The following is a 19,381-nucleotide window of genomic DNA, read 5'->3' on the forward strand; positions in this document are numbered from 1 at the left end:
GGGACTCGGGGTTTATGTCATGGAAAACCTGACTAGGGATTTTAGCCTCAATGGTTGTAACTTGAAAATATATTGGCATGCATCAACTTCCCATGGAAGCAGCTGGAAAACTTGGGCTACATTTCACAACATCAATAGCTTTGGGACTGCTAACTTCGAACAAAGATTATTTGGGAGGTGGCTCCTATCAGAAACTTACACATTCTTACTGTCTACCGTTTCTTAAAAATAGGCCAAAGTGAAAGTATCTCTTTTTAAGAAAGGGAGGTAGTATAATTTAGCAAAGTCATTAGAAGTTAGAACCTATACACTTGTTTGGACCGAAAAAAGTGAACCATGAAATACTTGGCCTTACTGCCTGACCTACCTAACGTCGGACACTTTGTGTTAGGATAGATGTCTCTTCATCTGTAACAGGCCCGCCTCTGTCTAAGATAGATCATAGAGTAATGCAGTGCGGAAATGAAACAACACAGAGTTCAGCTAGATGACAGGTCCCTAACTGAACCTATTCTTTTTTTGAGAACTTTGAAGTTGGCTACTATAACACTTGGAACATCAGGTCTATTAGCAGGTCTCTAACTTGGGAGCTGCATGAACAACTATTCTATATGACTTGCATCCTCTCAGAAAATGCGTAGTTTATCGCATTTTCTCACCGACTATAAAATACACAAATTTTCTTATGTACATTTGACAATTAATGAATCAAATAGAAGAATCGCCAAGGAATAACCAGCTGAAAGTACAAACACCTTAAGTTTGTGGGGCCTCAATTTACAGAAGAGAGTTCCAATTCTTAGCAGCAATAACCTCTTTTATAACACCTCCAATCATGGCCGTGGTGATTATATCATCTTAAACACCATTGTGCTTTTATCAACGTGAATAATTGGACTTGTGCTTTTATGATCATGAATGATGGGGCCGCTGCATCAACAGTTAAGAGAATGCTGCTTTTTAGGTAAGGAAATGATCAATCATGTGTTGTATGACATCTGCCCCTTCTGAGTGCATGTAGTTATCTTTGACCTGTACCAATATTCAGAACTAGTCCGTAATCTGGTTCTACAGAATAAGACTAATGATACATGTAATTTCATGACAGAAACTACGGCTTAACACAAACGAGAGAGAGAGAGAGAGAGAGACCTGAATGACATTATGTGCTGCAAACCTCTGCCTGCTGGTGTGAAAGCTAACATCGACCTTTTCCCATGACACACGAGAGAGACCCGTCACCATAGCCTCTGTTTTATAAAGATCATGCACGGAGAGATTATAACCAACGACAAATTCCCCGTTCGGGTAAAACATTACTGAGAAGGTGAATACAGCAACTAATCATAAGTTCCCAAACCTTCTAACACATCTGAGTCTTTATCTTCTATTGTCACACACTTTCCACTATCACTACCTTTGCATCTCTCTTCGTATACAATATGTGGATACTTCTCACTAACAGCATCCTCCCACTAGAAAAATAAGATGACGTGTTAAAGTGTACTGTCTTTGGAAAAGCACAACCAGTGAATGCAAAACGAAAACATAGAAGATCACCTTTGGAAGTTCACTAGTTCGTCTAATAGATGACGTCCTCCAACCCACAATATCTAAACAAAATTTAGTATGGAAAATAGAACACCATAAAAAAGTAAGTTAGAAGATAAACGAGAAGAAGTGAACATAGAATTTGAAACTTTTTCCTTGAAAAGGATACGGTCATAGCCGACATTCGAATATGCAACTCGGCGCTTGAATGCCCGCAAGGCAGATCTGTAACAGATGCAGTGCGTACTATTAGATCATGTTTTGTAAATATCCAAAAGAACTGAGTGTATTGCTGATTCACTATTTTTTTTTTAAAAGAAACACCAAGGATGGGAGCTAAAGTACATGAAATAAAGGTCCCCATTATCCTCCACCATGCATCGAAGTAATGGAGGTTTCCCTTCCTCGGCATCTGTAAGAAAAAGATGGCGGCCTGATTTCCTAAAGATCCAATGAGCAACACAAGATGCAGCTTTCTCCAATGCAGTTAGACCAAAAAGAAACGGAACCTGCAAATGAAAAGAATTATCATGGAAGAATAACCAAGTAATCACATCTAAGAAAAAATCATCAAATAAAATGATGCATATTGGATTTATCTATTTCCATTTCCGATATTAGTAGCTTTTTCCAATAAAACAGATACCCATAAACAATCAGTGACCTTGGATACCTATATGGTTAAGTGGTCGTTAATTATGGTAATAGTAGTGTTGCAATCTTTTAAAACATTACCCTGTCCCATAGTAGCAAACTGTAAAAGAGAGAATTTAACCAACAAGCTAGTGTTTCCACTTCCATGGTGGCTCAATCTTATCCGATAGATCAGACAATGTTTTCATACTATAATCTATTTATTTGTGAAAATGGAATTAACCAGAGACAGCACACCTTGCTCACTTTAGTATTTCGACAACGTAGACACAAGAAGTGATACCAATCTAAGATCATACTAAGAAATCATGACGGAATCACGTAAAGTTGATCAAAAAAATAGTTAGATTTTGAACACATAATCCAAGATTTGATCCAAAAAACCTACAAATAAATCTTACGGCCATCAATTCTCCTTAACACCAGTCACTAAACAGACTGTGAGAGCCATTCAAACATCTTTTCAGTTTCATAAGGTTGAGGATGTGAGTCATGACCCTCAGGTTTTCATAGAGAACCTTCTGGCATTATTCTCTATCTGAAATAAGGGGAACATGATTTAGGCTTCAGCCTTGTTCACCAAGGGAGAGTATTTCCCAATTCTAAATCTAAAATCATTCTTCTTGATCCAGTGTTAGCACTTATATCTCGCTACCGACAACACCTGCACTCTTGGACTACCTATCGAAGTCAACTCCAGGTTCTTGGCTTTCTGCATCTTCCTAAATATGGTTCACCAAGGTGCATAAAAAACCTAGTTCCCCCTTTCGGAGTGAAGCTACAAGACTATCACCAATTATGTTTTCTGTACATAGTCACAGGCTATAACCATATTGGAAGAAGCCAATAAGAGGAAATACATCAAAGGAAAGAGAAAGAAAATGTCTTTTGAAGGTCGATGGAGAACCTATCTAACTATGACACCCTACTTCGGATTAATTTGAGAAAAAGCATAATATCCACCTTTCAATCCTTACAACATATGAATCATTCAACTAAGCAAAACCAAATTAAGAATTCACTAATAGAAAGCAAAGACGAGCATACATGATAGTTACCCCTTGAACCAAGATGAGGAGATGCCACAGTTACAAAATTCATCGCCTCTAAGCCGCATATTGTACCTCCTGAATACCCATCACATAATTTGTTAGACCCGTCTTCTGTATTTTCCCTACTAGGAGGTCTATAAAGTCTTCCAATGGCATATCTTGCTACTAATCCACCCAAAGAGTGTGCCACAAAAGAAATCCTTTGTATTTCTGGTTTACGTTGAATCACTTCCAACACCTAGAAATTGCATTTTTTTTAACCAAGTGTACAAATAGTCAAGGTTTACGCGGATTATTTTTTCCGGAAATAACCACTTTGTCATATCAAAGAAATTCAGTAGTGATAAGAAATATAAAATCAAAAGGCGAAACCTACCTCCTCAGCCAAGCGTTCCCCCATAACATCTATACCATCTAACGTCAACCGTGATGCATTGCGTTCGCTACCTGCATTACATGTTAGCAAATGAGGAAAAAAATAATCAACCTAAGCTCAACTGAAATAATCTGTCGATCAAGACATCCTACAACAAGATAAAGATGGATAAAGATACCCTCAATGTCAAGTTTTAAGACATCACTGAAAAGTGAACTTTGTACTTCAATTTTCTATAACAGCTACAAACCTTCCATGCAATTACATGGTAATTCACAGAAAAAGTACACTATTTTAAACCATTGACACAGTCCTTTATCGAGCTAAAGGTTAAGGTTCGTGTTTGTAGATGCACAAGCCCAATTACATTTTGTATATTGATTGGTAAATAGGAATTAGGATACAGTGACGAGGTCTAAACTCAGGCCGTGTCCCTCGTGGGTATCAACACACAACGGAAGAGGCATCTACTGGTGCACAACCCAAATTGATAAGTCAATAACCAACTGCCCAAATCATGATTTAGCCCCAACAGATAAACTTAAAAGGGGCAGCTGCATTATATATAAACCGAGCCTTAACCAACACAATGAGAAATCCCAAAACAATTTCTACCTAGATAATGATCTTTTTTACTTGTACCGGAAGGAAAATGAAAACCTTACTTACAATGAACAGTCACTGAATCATGGAGACTTTTTGCAAATTGCTCAGCCCCAAATTTCCAATCCTTAGAACTGTCAAAAAAAAAAAAAGAAAAATCAAAATTACAAAGCTTTAACAATATGAATTTCAACACCCATTATCAACTTCAAAAATCAACAAAAATAAAGTTAGATTTTAAAAAAAAAAAAAAAAAAAAACAAAACACAATTTAAAAAACCTGATACATGAATCAAAACAAAATTAACAAACCTTCCCATAATTCCATTAACCATAACAACAAGATGATTAGGTGGTGAAGAAGGAGAAGAAGAAGAATTCTTGTTTGAACTCCAAATATCTAAACCACCATTAACTTCTTCTACACAAACACCATTTTCTTTACTTTCACAATCCATTTTATTTTTCTCTCGATTATTTTATTTCTGTGTATTCAATTCAACTCTGCATTTCCAGTAACCCCTAAAATAATTTACAGAACAGATTTTTTTAAAAAGAAATCGCAGTTTATTTCAGTTTCAGAAGAATTTTAAGAGAAGAATAGAATGATATTTGAAGTATTAAAATTGTCGCAGAATCTTATCTGGACACGTAGTAAACTAATGCGGTTTATTAGTGGGTCCAACATGTTAAAAGGGTTGTTAAATGTCTTCGACATCATAAAAAGATGTCGTAATGAATTGACGGTTGAATCAGGTGGGGCTGATAATCATTTATTTCTTGTTGAGGTCGGTAGCTTTTAGACTTCAACTAAAACACTTCAATTTTTAGCTACACTCGGTTAAACCACCAAGAATTATCACCTTTGAAGGTAAGTTATCAAATAAGTGTTTGACATTGACGGAAATAATTAGAGTTGGGAATCATTGAGGAATGATCAAAGTTGAATAGATTTTTGTATAGATAAGAATCAATATTCATCTATTTATGTCGACCCAATAATGTGCTTGAGTACAAAAATATAAAGCTGCTACAAATTGTCTACCCAATTTAATGCAACTCCGGCTTTCAACTACCAAAAATAGATGTGTTGCTGAGATACTAATCAGACAGATATTGGTTGGCTGTCCAGAACTAACCTACGCGCATAAGCTCTCTGTACAGGCAGTGGGTATATTGGTTGATAAAGTAGATGCATCAACTAGCAGGAATTTTATTAGTTCAATAGCCATGGAAGAGATGCACAAGGTCCTTGTGACAAGGATCACCGCTGCCATATTTAAAATCTACTCAACTGTAAACATAGTTTGAGTGCCAAGACATGTTTTCTTGAGGTTTCAGCAGTTCCTGAATCAAAGGGAAGATTAGTCAAAGATTTATTACCAAGGTAGATTGGTATTTAGGAACTCTTTCCGACTTTGTAAGCATACCTGAAACGAGAACCGGTAATTTTGTTCGGTTCCGGATTCTTACAATTTCGAATTTGGTTCTTAAATTAATGAGCGCGCAATCTAACTCGAGAGAAACATTCCTAAATTAATAGATTTGAAACTGGATGCGCTAAAAACATTAAACACCCGTCGGGTCCGGATATTTGTGGGGTCTTGTAGAATTAACTATATTTTTTTGCTGATTTTTTTTTATATTCATTATATTGGCATGAAATAAATATTTTTTTTAATATAAAGTTAATATTAAGTCTGTGTAATTAAATTTAAGAAAAAGAATGAAAAAAAATCTAACCAAAACTAAACGAAATCCTTGCTTTTAGGTAAAGACAAATATTCGTGTATCCGATATCGGCGGTAATATCTATTAGGACACGAAATCTTATCGATTCCTTACGGTTCTACCCTTCGAGTTGCGATATTACTAATGAGTCCAATTTTAGGACCCGGAATCAGAACTAATTCATCCGGGTCCGGCTCAGTTCGAGATAATCAGGTACCCATTGGCAAACCTACCTCGTATTGAAAGGAAAACGATATAAAAACTAGTATATATATAACCACAAAACCAAAGTGCGAGAATAAAATATGTCGCCCCACGTGGAATGATCTTAGATGATGGAGTTGCGAAGAGGAAACAACAGGAAGTATGGAACAATAATAAGGACAGATACTACCACAGATCGAGATATCTTCCACTTTCATCGGATGAAGACACGCGGAAATTCTTTCGACTACAACATGAGATGAGTTTGAACGAGGGGACAACACATTTAATGCATGTAGCAGACACGCAGGGACAGGTCTGTCAGACACAAGTGGAAAAAGAAGACGAATACTTGAGGGAGCTACAGATCATATGCGAGTGATATATACCCAAGTTAAAGAACATACACGAGCAACACTCCGAGCGAGGAAGAAATCTGCACGAGGGCAGATACGAGATAGCACACATCAACTATGTTATACCATAGGGTAGCGAAATATGGTGTATGAATGCAGAAGTGTGCTGAATTGAAAAGTAAGGTGATTTTGGAGAGAGAAATTAAGCTAGGGTTTTGATCTATGTGTGAGTTTAACTTGTAGTTTATCGCCATCACTGATAAAGATATCATTGTTCTCCTGTGGACTAGGTGGTAATCTCGAACCACGTTGACTCCTTGTTTTGCTTATGTCATGACTATGTGGTCTAAATTTTATTATAGTACATAGCTAAAAAAGTGGTTGTCACAATTTGGCACTATAAACATAGATATTTACTTAGCTGTTGCAAGCTTGTGGAAAATAATTTCTTGCTCACGTTCTTCTTCATTTACTTTTAAGATTTTTTCAGTCAAAAGTTTTTTCCTAAAAAAGATAAATTGTTATGTTCGTTCTCATCTTATGATTGTGTATTTCTTACTTTGCCCTAGAAATTTGCATCAAGTTTGTTAAGCTTTTATGATATATCTTGAGAACAACTATACATTGTTAGAGCACTACTCGGTCGAACTCGCAAGCGTTGCTATCTCACGCTTGTTTGTCAAGTTTAGTTGATCAAAACTATATACTTGATTTCTAGTCTACTTATAGATATGTCTCGGACTAAGATAAAAGTGTGTAGTTGAGCTTTAGACTTCACGGCGTTCACCAATTCAAGAAGAAGATCTACTGAAGAGCTTGGAGGAACTTCATCAACAAAAGGTATGTGGAGACTTGATGGACACATTTTTGTGTCTAATTTGTCCTCAATGTCCGTATTGTTGGAACTCTATTTTTGTACTAATATTGTGTTTTTATGTATTTTTAGGAAATAAACATTTTTGGAAAATTCGGCTCGAAAAGTTGATTTTGGCACCCGGAGGACAAGTGTTATTCGGACTCTCGCTTTTGGATAAGGGGTAACCTAATTACTAAGGGGCACCCCCAGGTCACCCCCAAGGCAGATGCTATTCGCACCCATACTCTGGATAGGGGGCTACTAGTTTCTTCCCCATTTGAACCGAGTTTTGGCGGGAAAAATAGTTCTTCACCTGCGTAATTGTTGAAGCAAATTTTGGACGTGATATAAGGAGATTCAAGGGCTAGTTTTCATTGGGTTGGACCTGTTATAGCCTAACAGGGATGGTATGGGTGTTCGAATCGAGTTATTTGGGCTGGATAATCGTGGGATGCAAAACAGGGAAGATATTCTCAAAACAGGGAAGATATTCTATTCTCGGAATTTTTGGATGGAAGATACGTGCATGGGTCGACTGTATTGGTTGGAAACAAATTCTACAGCTCAGAGAAGACGCGTGAAAGAGATAAACCAGGAAACAAATCCCGTAACAAGTCAGAAGAATAAAAAAAATATATCGGAAATATTCTCTTCACTGCCGGATTATATTGAAGTTATTACAAAGATTTGGTCGACCTGTTGAGTATAAATAGGTTGCTGGGGTTGAGGAGAAGGGTGTCGAGAGTTTGGGGTCGAGAGAAGGTCCAGAGAAGCAGAAATCAAGAGTTGATGAAACTCTGTTTCTGCTGCTGCTGCTGATGAAGAACACCAAGAACAGACTCGCAAGGACAGTGGTTTATCAACAGTGTCTAAGACGCACAGCCGTGGGTCGCAGTGCAGTCTAAACATCAGTAGCACTTGTGTTTTATCGTTCATTCTGTGACGCTTTTTGTGCGTCGCAGATTACAGTTTTACACCATTTTCTCATTTTCTCTCCATTGTAAACACCATTTGAGCTATAAAAATATATTTTGAGCGTGTTTTCATCATGAGGAGCTAAAATCCAACACTGGGACGACGGAGGAGGCTGAATTTCATCCTTGGGGTAATTTATTTTATTCTTTTTTATGACTTTTGGATTAATCTAAAATTGAAATATGATTTGAATTAATTGGTTGTTATTTAATTTGATGATGTATGCTTAGCTTAGTTGTTTTGATACATCATGCTTAGGACTTACAATCAATGTTTTAAGAATCTATCTTGGCAAAATCAGAGTCTATGTTAATTTTATTGAGTTTTATTTGTCAAAGAATATATGAATCAACCTTGTGTAGTGAATTCAGCCAAATCCTTAGTCCCAGTACCTCTCACCCATTGTTAATATTTTTGTATATATATTTTTTTTAAATCTAAAAATTCCATTTCCTTCACAAGTCTGAAACGAATCCTATTTACTACAACCCCATCAAAAATCTTAAACAATTTTGGCGCCGCCGACGTGGATTTGTGCTTAGGTAGAATTTTTAGGTTTTTATTATTTTTTATTATTCCATTTGTTCTTTTTACGTCTCTTTGGTTGTGTCTTTGTATTACAGGTTTGAAGTTGGATACTAAAGACCTTGGAATCAAAGCTTAAAGCTAAAAGAGAAGGAAAAAAGACAAAGCAAAAAAATAAAGAAAAAAGAGAGAGAAAAAAAAGAGAGAGAGAATTATTTTTTTATTATTATTTTTTTAAGAGACTTTCCATTTTTTTTTGTAATAATTATTATTATTTTTTGTATTTATTTTCATTGGACAGGACTTTGGACAATTTATTTTAATTTTAAACCCTACGGAAGGGTTATATATACATAAAAAAATTATATATAAACTGTGTGCAGGGAAGGACGACGATTACTATATCGTCTCGGCCCCTCGGGTTCGTACATGACATAGGAATCGTGGCCCGAGTCGACTTCAACGGTTCATCCCCCGTCTGGTACGGGAGGTAAGTCCATCGAAACACTCGCGAATCTCCTGTAAGCGAGTTACTGTATTCCTTAAGATGATTCATTGATTGAGGACGAATTTGGACTGTTTTTAAATTCCTAGTAAAGGGCAAGGCCTGGCCAATACAAGATAAGGGTTCGTATTTCATCACCGCTCCCTTCTTTCCCGCCTTAGGTAAACGAAACCTAACGCGAACCCAAGCTTAAAATTTGATTAGAACGAGACCGATAGGGTAACGAGCTTGGTAGGAAAATCTTTCGAAAAATATTGGTTACTCTTTTAAGCATACTTCAACGTTCTTGATGGTTTCTGTGAGTTGAATGCCTGACTGCGCCGCCTTGTGATAGCGGTGAGGCCTTGGGTATCAAAGCTCCACTGAGCTTCCCTCGCCTCAATTCAACTTACTTTGACTCGGATTGATTCCAGAGGGGTTTGCTTAAATTGTAACGAATTCCCTTTCGAAGGATTAGAAGCTGGTCTAGAAACAATCTAAGTGGAGCCATCATGCTTGTTGTTTGCTAGATTGTATAGGTTTGATTTGGTCGAGTCAGCCTTGTTTGTGATTGTGTAGAATTCCCTTGCAATTAAGAATGTCGAACTGGTATGATAGAAGCCAATACAATGATTATCGACCTGAATTTGAATATGGACATCATCATTTTTATGACCATGTTGGGAATAGTGGTTGGGAACGCCATCCTTTGGAAGGATATGAGTCATACCCTGGTGAGCCCAATTACTATCCACACATGCATCAGTCTTACGAGCAAGAAGATTATAGTACTAGTTCTTCGTCTCTAGAGTATACAATCAAACTATTGAAAAGTAGTCCTTTTTATGATCCCTATATTCCTATTCCTCCTTTAGAAGAGTCCCTCAGGAAGTTAGCTGAGTCGACGCGTAAGTTAGCTGAGATGAATAGTATAATTATAGACGAAAGAACTACAATAATGAGTGAACCTTCTTTAGAAGACCACCTCAAGCGGATAGCTGAGACGAACGAAAGAATTGCTCGAAATTACTTGAATTGCCAATATAGTGTATCCAATAATACCCTTGAGAATGAAGATAGTTATTTACATAATCAAGATAACAAGGTTAGAATTGGTAGCACTACTTGTTTTGATGAGGTTCGATCTTTTTCATGTTATTATGATGTGGATAGTGTTGATGAAGAATTTGAAATTTGTAGGCATAGTGATCAGGAATTTGTTACTCTAAATGAACTTTATGATGATAGTGTTATTTCTGGTTCAAATCCCGATAATTTTAATGATTATTCACCTATTCAAAAGGACGAGGATTTGATTAGAGATACCACCTCTTTAGATGATGTAGTATTTCCTTTTGATTACGAAGTCGATAATGGTTTAGAGGAACGAGTTTATTTTGAGAATACTGTTTTAGAGTCTAGCGATTTAGAAACAATGGTCTTAGACGAAGAAAATGAACTCGTAGAGCTATTAAATATGAGTGAGGATGCGTCACTTGAGTATAACCTAGAAGAAGCAATTGACTATTTTCAAGATTCCAACGATCTATAAATTAATGAAATTGTAGCTAGTCTATCTAGAGATACCAAAAAATCTAAGTTTGGGGGTGATTATCATTCCCCTTGTGCCATACCTTTAGCTCTTACAAAGATCCCTCAGTTGGGACTTGAAATTTGTGCCTCAGCCATCTTACAAGATTATCTTCATACATTTTTTCCTGAACCTAGTTGTGTCCATAGGAGAGCTCAGTTGTTAGAAACCCATCCTCTGGTTGATGTGGTTAACCTAGGCTATGATACCAAGATTGACTTTGTTTTCCCACCAAAAACTTTTCTTCCAATTGTGGGAACATATGATTTTCAGATGTGTCGGATATTAAGTTTTGAGACTAAACCTAATTACTTTAGGATATTAGGGTCGACACATTTTCTTAAGGATGACCATTATTATGGTCAACTTTGTGAGTCAAATCTAATTGACTTAGAGGATCCCCAATTATTCAGGTTGTTGTTATGTGCTTCTAAGTTCTTAGTTGAGTTTTTCCAGACTCTAATACGTGAACCGGATCTTAGCTTTGAGGAAATCCAACCGATGAAAACCTTTTATTTAGACCCTTTTATAGAGCCTGAACCTGAACCACAACTAGATGTAGTTGTCTTAAGCAAGGGTATGTTCGGTATCTTCTTGTTCTGTCGTAGTTTCCTCTTCTTGTGGGTAACACTTTTTGATCCAGATGACCCACAGTTATTCCGGCTACTAATGTATGATTCTACGTGGTGACTAATCCTTGCTTAGTCTGGCTGAAGACTTTAAACTTAGCACTTCTTGGGAGGTAACCCAATATTCATGCGACACGGTAATATCTTTCCTTATCTCTTTTGATTCATTGGTAACAGTTTCTCCTTGTTCATGCTTTTAATTTCATCTTTAGAACATTGAGGACAATGTTAGATTTAAGTTTGGGGGTATGGGAGAAAGTTCTTAGTTGCAATAAATAAGCTCCAGAGACTAGAAATTTATGCTTATTAAGGATTGCACTAACTAATCTAAGTGGATGGAAGCATTTTGATTGTAGGAGTTGAGGAACCAATCTGATTAGATGGCAACATCTAAAGAGTCTATTCATAAAAGCACAGAGATCAGTTTTTAGGAGTAACATGATAGTTTCACCATATCTCGTTGAGTCCTTTTCACTTCTTTTTTTTGATGTTGTTTTCTTTTTAAATATGTTTCTAAGTGATTTGGTGGGGCTCACGATTCAAGTTTTTACCAATGCTAGGGTGAATTAGAGTGATTGAGATACCATGAAAAAAAAAAGTTGAAAAAAAAGAGAAATTGAGACCAGACCATTTGACCAAAAGGAATAAATTCAATAAAGTCGACCACTGGTACCCTTGTATATGCCAGTTGTGTTGACTAGAGTTAGGTTATCGACCACTGGTACCCTTGTATATGCCAGTGTGTTGATATTAGTTAGACTAGTATCTCAATCCATTAGGATAGGTTCATTTTGGCGGAGGCCTTCAGACAGATATGGGAAACGCCATTCACTTAGTAAACATCAAAATCATCTATGTTTTTCTATATCCATCTTCTTGATCTATCCATGTGATTAGTTTTGACTCCGGATATTGATGTCCATAGTGCGACTATCTGAGTAGAGCTTTGTCACTTATATATGAATTTTAGTATGCTTGAGTGCAAACTCGTGTACAACAATTGGAATTTCGCATCAGAGTACTTCCTCTTATAGTCAATAAGTATGCCAACCAAGGAGATTCTTTAGTGCCTTCCAAGGTTTTGCATAGATAAGCTAGGGTCTGGAGTAATGGTTTTGTGGGCACACCTCTGGTAAACCCTCCCGAGATTAACTCGGTTTTATTTATTTTTTATTAGTTTTGCTCGAGGACTAGCAAATAATAAGTTTGGGGGTATTTGATAGACACATTTTTGTGTCTAATTTGTCCTCAATGTCCGTATTGTTGGAATTCTATTTTTGTACTAATATTGTGTTTTTATGTATTTTTAGGAAATAAACATTTTTGGAAAAATCGGCTCGAAAAGTTGATTTTGGAACCCGGAGGACAAGTGTTATTCGGACTCTCGCTTTTGGATAAGGGGTAACCTAATTACTAAGGGGAACCCCCAGGTCACCCCCAAGGCAGATGCTATTCGCACCCCTACTCTGGATAGGGGGCTACCAGTTTCTTCCCCATTTGAACCGAGTTTTGGTGGGAAAAATAGTTCTTCACCTGCGTAATTGTTGAAGCAAATTTTGGACGTGATATAAGGAGATTCAAGGGCTAGTTTTCATTGGGTTGGACCTGTTATAGCCTAACAGGGATGGTATGGGTGTTCGAATCGAGTTATTTGGGCTGGATAATCGTGGGATGAAAAACAGGGAAGATATTCTCAAAACAGGGAAGATATTCTATTCTCGGAATTTTTGGATGGAAGATACGTGCATGGGTCGACTGTATTGGTTGGAAACAAATTTTACAGCTCAGAGAAGACGCGTGAAAGAGATAAACCAGGAAACAAATCCTGTAACAAGTCAGAAGAATAAAAAAATATATCGGAAATATTCTCTTCAATGCCGGATTATATTGAAGTTATTACAAAGATTTGGTCGGCCTGTTGAGTATAAATAGGTTGCTGGGGTTGAGGAGAAGGGTGTCGAGAGTTTGGGGTCGAGAGAAGGTCCAGAGAAGCAGAAATCAAGAGTTGATGAAACTCTGTTTCTGCTGCTGCTGCTGATGAAGAACACCAAGAACACGAAGAACAGACTCGCAAGGACAGTGGTTTATCAACAGTGTCTAAGACGCACAGCCGTGGGTCGCAGTGCAGTCTAAACATCAGCAACACTTGTGTTTTATCGTTCATTCTGTGACGCTTTTTGTGCGTCGCAGATTACAGTTTTACACCATTTTCTCCTTTTCTCTCCATTGTAAACACCATTTGAGCTATAAAAATATATTTTGAGCGTGTTTTCATCATGAGGAGCTAAAACCTAACACTGGGACGACGGAGGAGGCTGAATTTCATCCTTGGGGTAATTTATTTTATTCTTTTTTATTACTTTTGGATTAATCTAAAATTGAAATATGATTTGAATTAATTGGTTGTTATTTAATTTGATGATGTATGCTTAGCTTAGTTGTTTTGATACATCATGCTTAGGACTTACAGTCAATGTTTTAAGAATCTATCTTGGCAATATCAGAGTCTATGTTAATTTTATTGAGTTTTATTTGTCAAAGAATATATGAATGAACCTTGTGTAGTGAATTCATCCAAATCCTTAGTCCCAGTACCTCTCACCCATTGTTAATATTTTTGTATATATATTTTTTTTAAATCTAAAAATTACATTTCCTTCACAAGTCTGAAATGAATCCTATTTACTACAACCCCATCAAAAATCTTAATCAAGACTAAAACTTATCTATCACTTAGAAGTCTATTCTATTCTATCTTCTAATGAGAATAAGTCGTATAGCTATATAGACTTTTACATTATACACATTTAATGTCTCAAGCAGAGTTTATCTCGCTTATCTATTTCTCGAAATATGTGTTGCAAGCTTTTAGCTTTAGCTAAGTTCATCGTATTCTTGACGAGTTTAGTTGGAGACAATTTATTTGTTTGAAACTAAATATTAAGTCAAAAGATGATCATGTGAAAATTACCTTGAAACATCGTATATGATTTGAGTGAGACAGTCATTTGATGTCAACTTGGGAAGTTTCGTATTGATCGATTAATCACTTGAAAATTACTTGAAGCTAGTGGTATGTGTGAGATTACCATTGTTGTCTTCCAAGGATGTTCCAATGATTAAATGAGAGTTTTAGAACTACCATGTCTGCATATAATACAGGTTGTATACTTTGTATACTAACTGTGCAATTCTATTTCAGGTCCGGAACTATTGTTCGCGAACTCTGTTTGCGAACTGGTTTACCTGTGAAAAGGTCTGGAGCTTGTGTTCGCGTACCCTATTTGCGAACTGGCTAGACAAGGCCAAATCCGAAACTCCTGTTTGCGTACACTGTTTGCGAACGGCTGGACAAAGCCAAAGTCCGGAACTCTTGTTCGCGTACTCAGTTTGCGAACAAAGCGGTTATGTTCTAAAATCGGTAAAGTGTGATTTTCAAACTCATGAACTAAGGATTCGTTTGCGAACTAAATTCCCTGGAACTTTAATGTATTAAGGTATGTGAACTAGTTTTACAAACCGTGGCATTATGTTCGTGAATTAGTTCTTGTATAAGTACTTTGTACAATGACAAACCAAACCGATTTTACTTCAAATGGTTCATATACATATTCCTATAAGATGATGAACATTTGAAAAACTCTCTTGAAACACATTTAGATTCATTTGATTATCTATCATGATTGATTGATCTTCATATTTTATCTAGAAGTGCTAGATGAATATGGCTAAGTTATAATTGTTAATATGGCTAACTTTGGTTGACTATTATTCAGCCAACAAGGTATACACGATTGGATATGGTTCATCCATATCTAAATATAGGTATATTTGATTTGTGTGTATCAAGTTAATACCATATAACGGTGGAGATTGATAGCTTAATTTCTAAGCATACTTAGCTTGAATCTTAAATCAGGAGTTCACCTAACGGTGAATATCAATTGCTTGGTTACTAAGCTATCTTAGCTTTGATTGTAAGCAACCTTGATTTGAAATACTATATAAGGAAGAACTCTAACATCTGGGAAACCTAATCCCGACACTTCCGTGTGTCCTAGTTGCAAACTAGAATCGACTCTCTTTTAACCTAGGTTTTCCAAAACCATTATTAGGTTAACGACTTAAAGACTTCATTTGGGATTCGTGAAACCAGATCCAACTATTTTCTCTGTAATTGTGTATTATGATCTTACTTGTTCTGTCGTATTGAGTTTTATCTACTCTAAGATTTACTCGAGATTCGTCTCCGATAGGTAAGATATAAAAAGTAATCACAACAGTTATTCGTCTCAGACTCTTGTGATTCCGTAATAACTTCTTCTGTTAATCAGTTAGGTTATTGCGAGGTGACTACTATTTCTAGGCTGCTCTTCGGGAGTATAAGACCGGATTATTAGTTGATTCATGTTCACCTTGATCTTTGTATCAAAAGACGGAATAAACAGAGTAAAGGATAGACATATCTGGGGAGACATATTTGTTTATAAGTCTTCGACTTTGGGTCGTAGCAACTCTTAGTTGTGGGTGAGATCATCTAAGGGAATCAAGTGCGTAGAATCCGGCATGGTTCTAGAGGCGTAAGAAACGCGATTGTACCTTAGTCAGTGTGAGACTTGGTTAGGGCTCAACTACATTCCAGTATGAAGTTAACTTGTAGTAGGATAGAGTCTGTAATGGCTTAATACAGTGCGGTGTTCAAATATGGACTAGGTCCCGGGGGTTTTCTGCATTTGCGGTTTCCTCGTTAACAAAATTTCTGGTGTCTGTATTATTTCTTTTCCGCATTATATTTGTTTATATAATTGAAATATCACAGGTTGTGCATAGTTCAATCACAATTGATAAATCTGACCTTGTTTGTTGGATATAACTTGATTGACACTTGGGCATTGGTCTTTGGTACCGTCCAAGTTATTTCTCATATCAATCACGCTCACGGATTTCTATCTGTTCGATTTAATGATTGTATTGAGAATGAGATAAAGCTCTTTGATATATTTCTTGATTGAGTCTCACTTTTAAGTTGGTGCTCTCGGAATTGTATTGGAGTTAAGTCCATACAGATTGACGAACGAATTATTGGGTGTGGTTGTTATACCCCCGCTTTTTCATACATCTATGATAAATAACCTCTAAGTTTGAAAAGAACCTCAAAAGGGGAACGTAAAGAGCTTGTTTACGCTAAGATTTTACTAAATATTTTGATTTTTTCAAAGATCAGTGAGTTTTTTTACTCTTCAAAAGAAGTTCAGATATGGATTATAGGTTTAATATCTTGTAATAAATCCCGATTTGTTAGCAAGCAAAACAATTCAAAAAAAAAAATTCCGAGAAAAGAGGCGTTAAATGACAAGGGTACCCAAGTACACCACAATCGTTTCAATATCAACCTATAAGTCTGATACCTTGTGTGATCGTCTATGGATAAAGTCGAGACAATACAACAACAAGGAAATCACTTGATAATAGTCGCGGTACAAGACCGGTACTGTAGCATCATTATCAAGTGCCTTGGATTAACGTATAAGTTTATTTACTTTTAATTATAACAAAATAATTATAATTGCGAAAATTAAAAGTAAATCACACAACAAAATTTTGTTAACGAGTAAACTGCAAATGCAGGAAAATCCCAGGACCTAGTCCAGTTTTGAATACTCTGAGAATTAAGCCGCTATACAAAGAACAAATCCAACTTCGTATAGTTGAGACCAAGTAATCTACCCCTAGTTACTTAGTTCTCTCGGTATTAATGTGCCTACAACCGTCTAGCCAACGCACGTGAATCCTAAGACAAAAATCACTATCTTGAGTTGTGTTACTGTTAAGTGCATATTTTACATATATTTAGTGTTGAATCCATGCTAGTAATTGCTTAGTTTCTTGCAAATTATTGTATATTATGTTTGTTTTGTTTTATTTATGTTTTGTTAGGTGAATCATCCAAAAGAAGTGAATTGGCACTTAATTGTGCAATAAAAGAAGTTAGCTACAAGTGGAGAATGGCCAAAGACCAAGGAGAGATCGTTCATATCTAGGAGTGCTTGCTATCACCTTGAAGAGGACGAAAAGACGAAGCCAATGGCGAAAGAATGGAGTCATTCCGACATCGTATGAGAAAGTTATCGGAGTTTGAAGCGAGACAAAGTTGCGAGATTTTTGGACGCACAGAATTGTTAAAGCCACCTGAGTTTCTACTCGGGGTAGCCACAGAACACTAATGAACTTTCAGGCTCTCAAGACTGACAGTTGAATTAAAACTGACTAAGAACACCCCCTAAGCTGATATGGGCACCCTGTCTTCTGCACAAATTCACAGCAGGGATGATGGCTCTTCCGGTGACCGACTGATGGTATTGTTATTGTTATCGAGATGACGCGATGAGGGAACTGAAAGAATAGTTTCCGGTTAAACAGAGACCTGGGAACAGAGTTAGCTGCGGATGGATTGATCGGAGATGCAAAGCTTGAGTTTAAGTTGTTGCTGCCACTGACGAACAGAGTTTGCTGGTGAATGGTGAGGAGTTGACGCTGTTGGAGAATGAAGCTGTGGTGTCGATGGGGTTTGCTGTGACAATGTTTTTGTCAGGGAAGTGGAGAAACTCAGATGACAATGGATCTGTGAATTTTTGATGGAGCTTGGCAGTGGCAATGAGAAACAGAGAATGGAGGTGGAGATCAACAGCATTGACATCTGTGGAGGTACTGAAAATGATCGAGACTCGAGCTGTGTTCTGCATGAGAGGTTGAATAAGGAAGATAACTCAAGAGGGAGAAGTCAGTTGAAACTCGAAGTGGGAAATAATACCATTGGCACCGAAGAATGTTTCATAGAGCTTGCGTTTGATAGAGAAGAGTTTTCATGCTGACATGCTGTTGATCTTATCGGCAGTTGATGGAGTTGGCAATTATTATGAAGTTTTACGTGGATGAGTTGGTTGCTGCTGTTGGTGAGAGTTTGAAGAGATCGGGGAAGTGGTGATAATGGCTGCCATTCAGTGATGATCGAGGAAAATATGGAGCTGATGGGTTACTGCTGTTGAGAACCATGTAATGGCAGTGAGGAATTGTTGGCCGAGAAGTACAAAACTCAGAAGAAATATTATTTCACGGCGGCATGAGTATCAGCGGAAGTTCTGGGAAGGAATTGAAAATCCGGTAACTTTTAAAACTCACGGAGTAGTTAGTAGGGCTGCACATCCTCCGGTACGGCCGGGTTCTTTTATGGGACCGATCCCTGATCCCTGTACCTGGTGTTGGCCGGTATCTCATTTGGAAGACCGGTACCTGTACCTGGAGTTGAACCTGTACCTCCGGTACTGGTGCGGTACAACAATGGTACCGGATTTTTACCTATTCCAGTTACAATTACGTAATTAAACTTGCAAATAACCAAAAAAAAAAGAAGGTAATTTCATAGTTCTGTATCAGTTAACAAGCATTCGTTCAATTATACAAATCAATGGAAGAAAGATCAATCTTTTCCATGATTTTTCTCGCTAAAACTAAGTCAAAATCAATTCAACTTGCAATAACCATTCACTGCTTCATGGTCTTTCCATGTAACAACTAACAACATTCTTCTTGTTCACAATAACAACATTCTTCTTGTTTATCTCAAACCCAACTCTCTATTTCTGTAATTCTAGCAGCATACTACCACCAGTCACCTGTATCAACAACTAACAGTATAAACAGCCCCAAAAAAGTTAGATAGACACAAAACAAAGATCAAACAAATCCGACCGATTTCACAATTACCTGTAATTGTTTAATTTCAACAAAATCAAT

General features: G+C 36.9%; 1 protein-coding gene across 1 annotated transcript; it reads right to left on the reverse strand.

Moving 5' to 3' along the window:
- Positions 1-534: 534 nt before the first annotated feature.
- Positions 535-4,842, reverse strand: LOC113297162 (putative lipase YOR059C). Its single transcript, XM_026545578.1, has 10 exons — positions 4,549-4,842; positions 4,303-4,370; positions 3,634-3,704; positions 3,253-3,495; positions 1,897-2,060; positions 1,721-1,776; positions 1,561-1,613; positions 1,361-1,475; positions 1,153-1,250; positions 535-1,032 (listed from the first exon to the last, which is right to left on the reverse strand). The coding sequence occupies exons 1-10, from the start codon at positions 4,692-4,694 to the stop codon at positions 961-963; spliced, it is 1,086 nt and encodes a 361-aa protein (XP_026401363.1). The 5' UTR covers positions 4,695-4,842; the 3' UTR covers positions 535-960.
- Between the last annotated feature and the right edge of the window lie 14,539 nt (positions 4,843-19,381).

The sequence above is a fragment of the Papaver somniferum genome, chromosome 7, assembly GCF_003573695.1.
Source record: "Papaver somniferum cultivar HN1 chromosome 7, ASM357369v1, whole genome shotgun sequence".
NCBI lineage: Eukaryota > Viridiplantae > Streptophyta > Magnoliopsida > Ranunculales > Papaveraceae > Papaver > Papaver somniferum.

What these genes read in the sequence shown, in the direction of transcription:
- LOC113297162 (XM_026545578.1), bottom strand. Translation starts at nt 4,694, where the DNA reads ATGGATTGTGAAAGTAAAGAAAATGGTGTTTGTGTAGAAGAAGTTAAT. An exon ending in TTCGAATGTCGGCTATGACC is followed by an intron (nt 1,614 to 1,720) that starts GTATCCTTTTCA and finishes AATTTTGTTTAG; the next exon opens with ATATTGTGGGTTGGAGGACG. An exon ending in CAGCACATAATGTCATTCAG is followed by an intron (nt 1,033 to 1,152) that starts GTCTCTCTCTCT and finishes ATATTGGTACAG; the next exon opens with GTCAAAGATAACTACATGCA.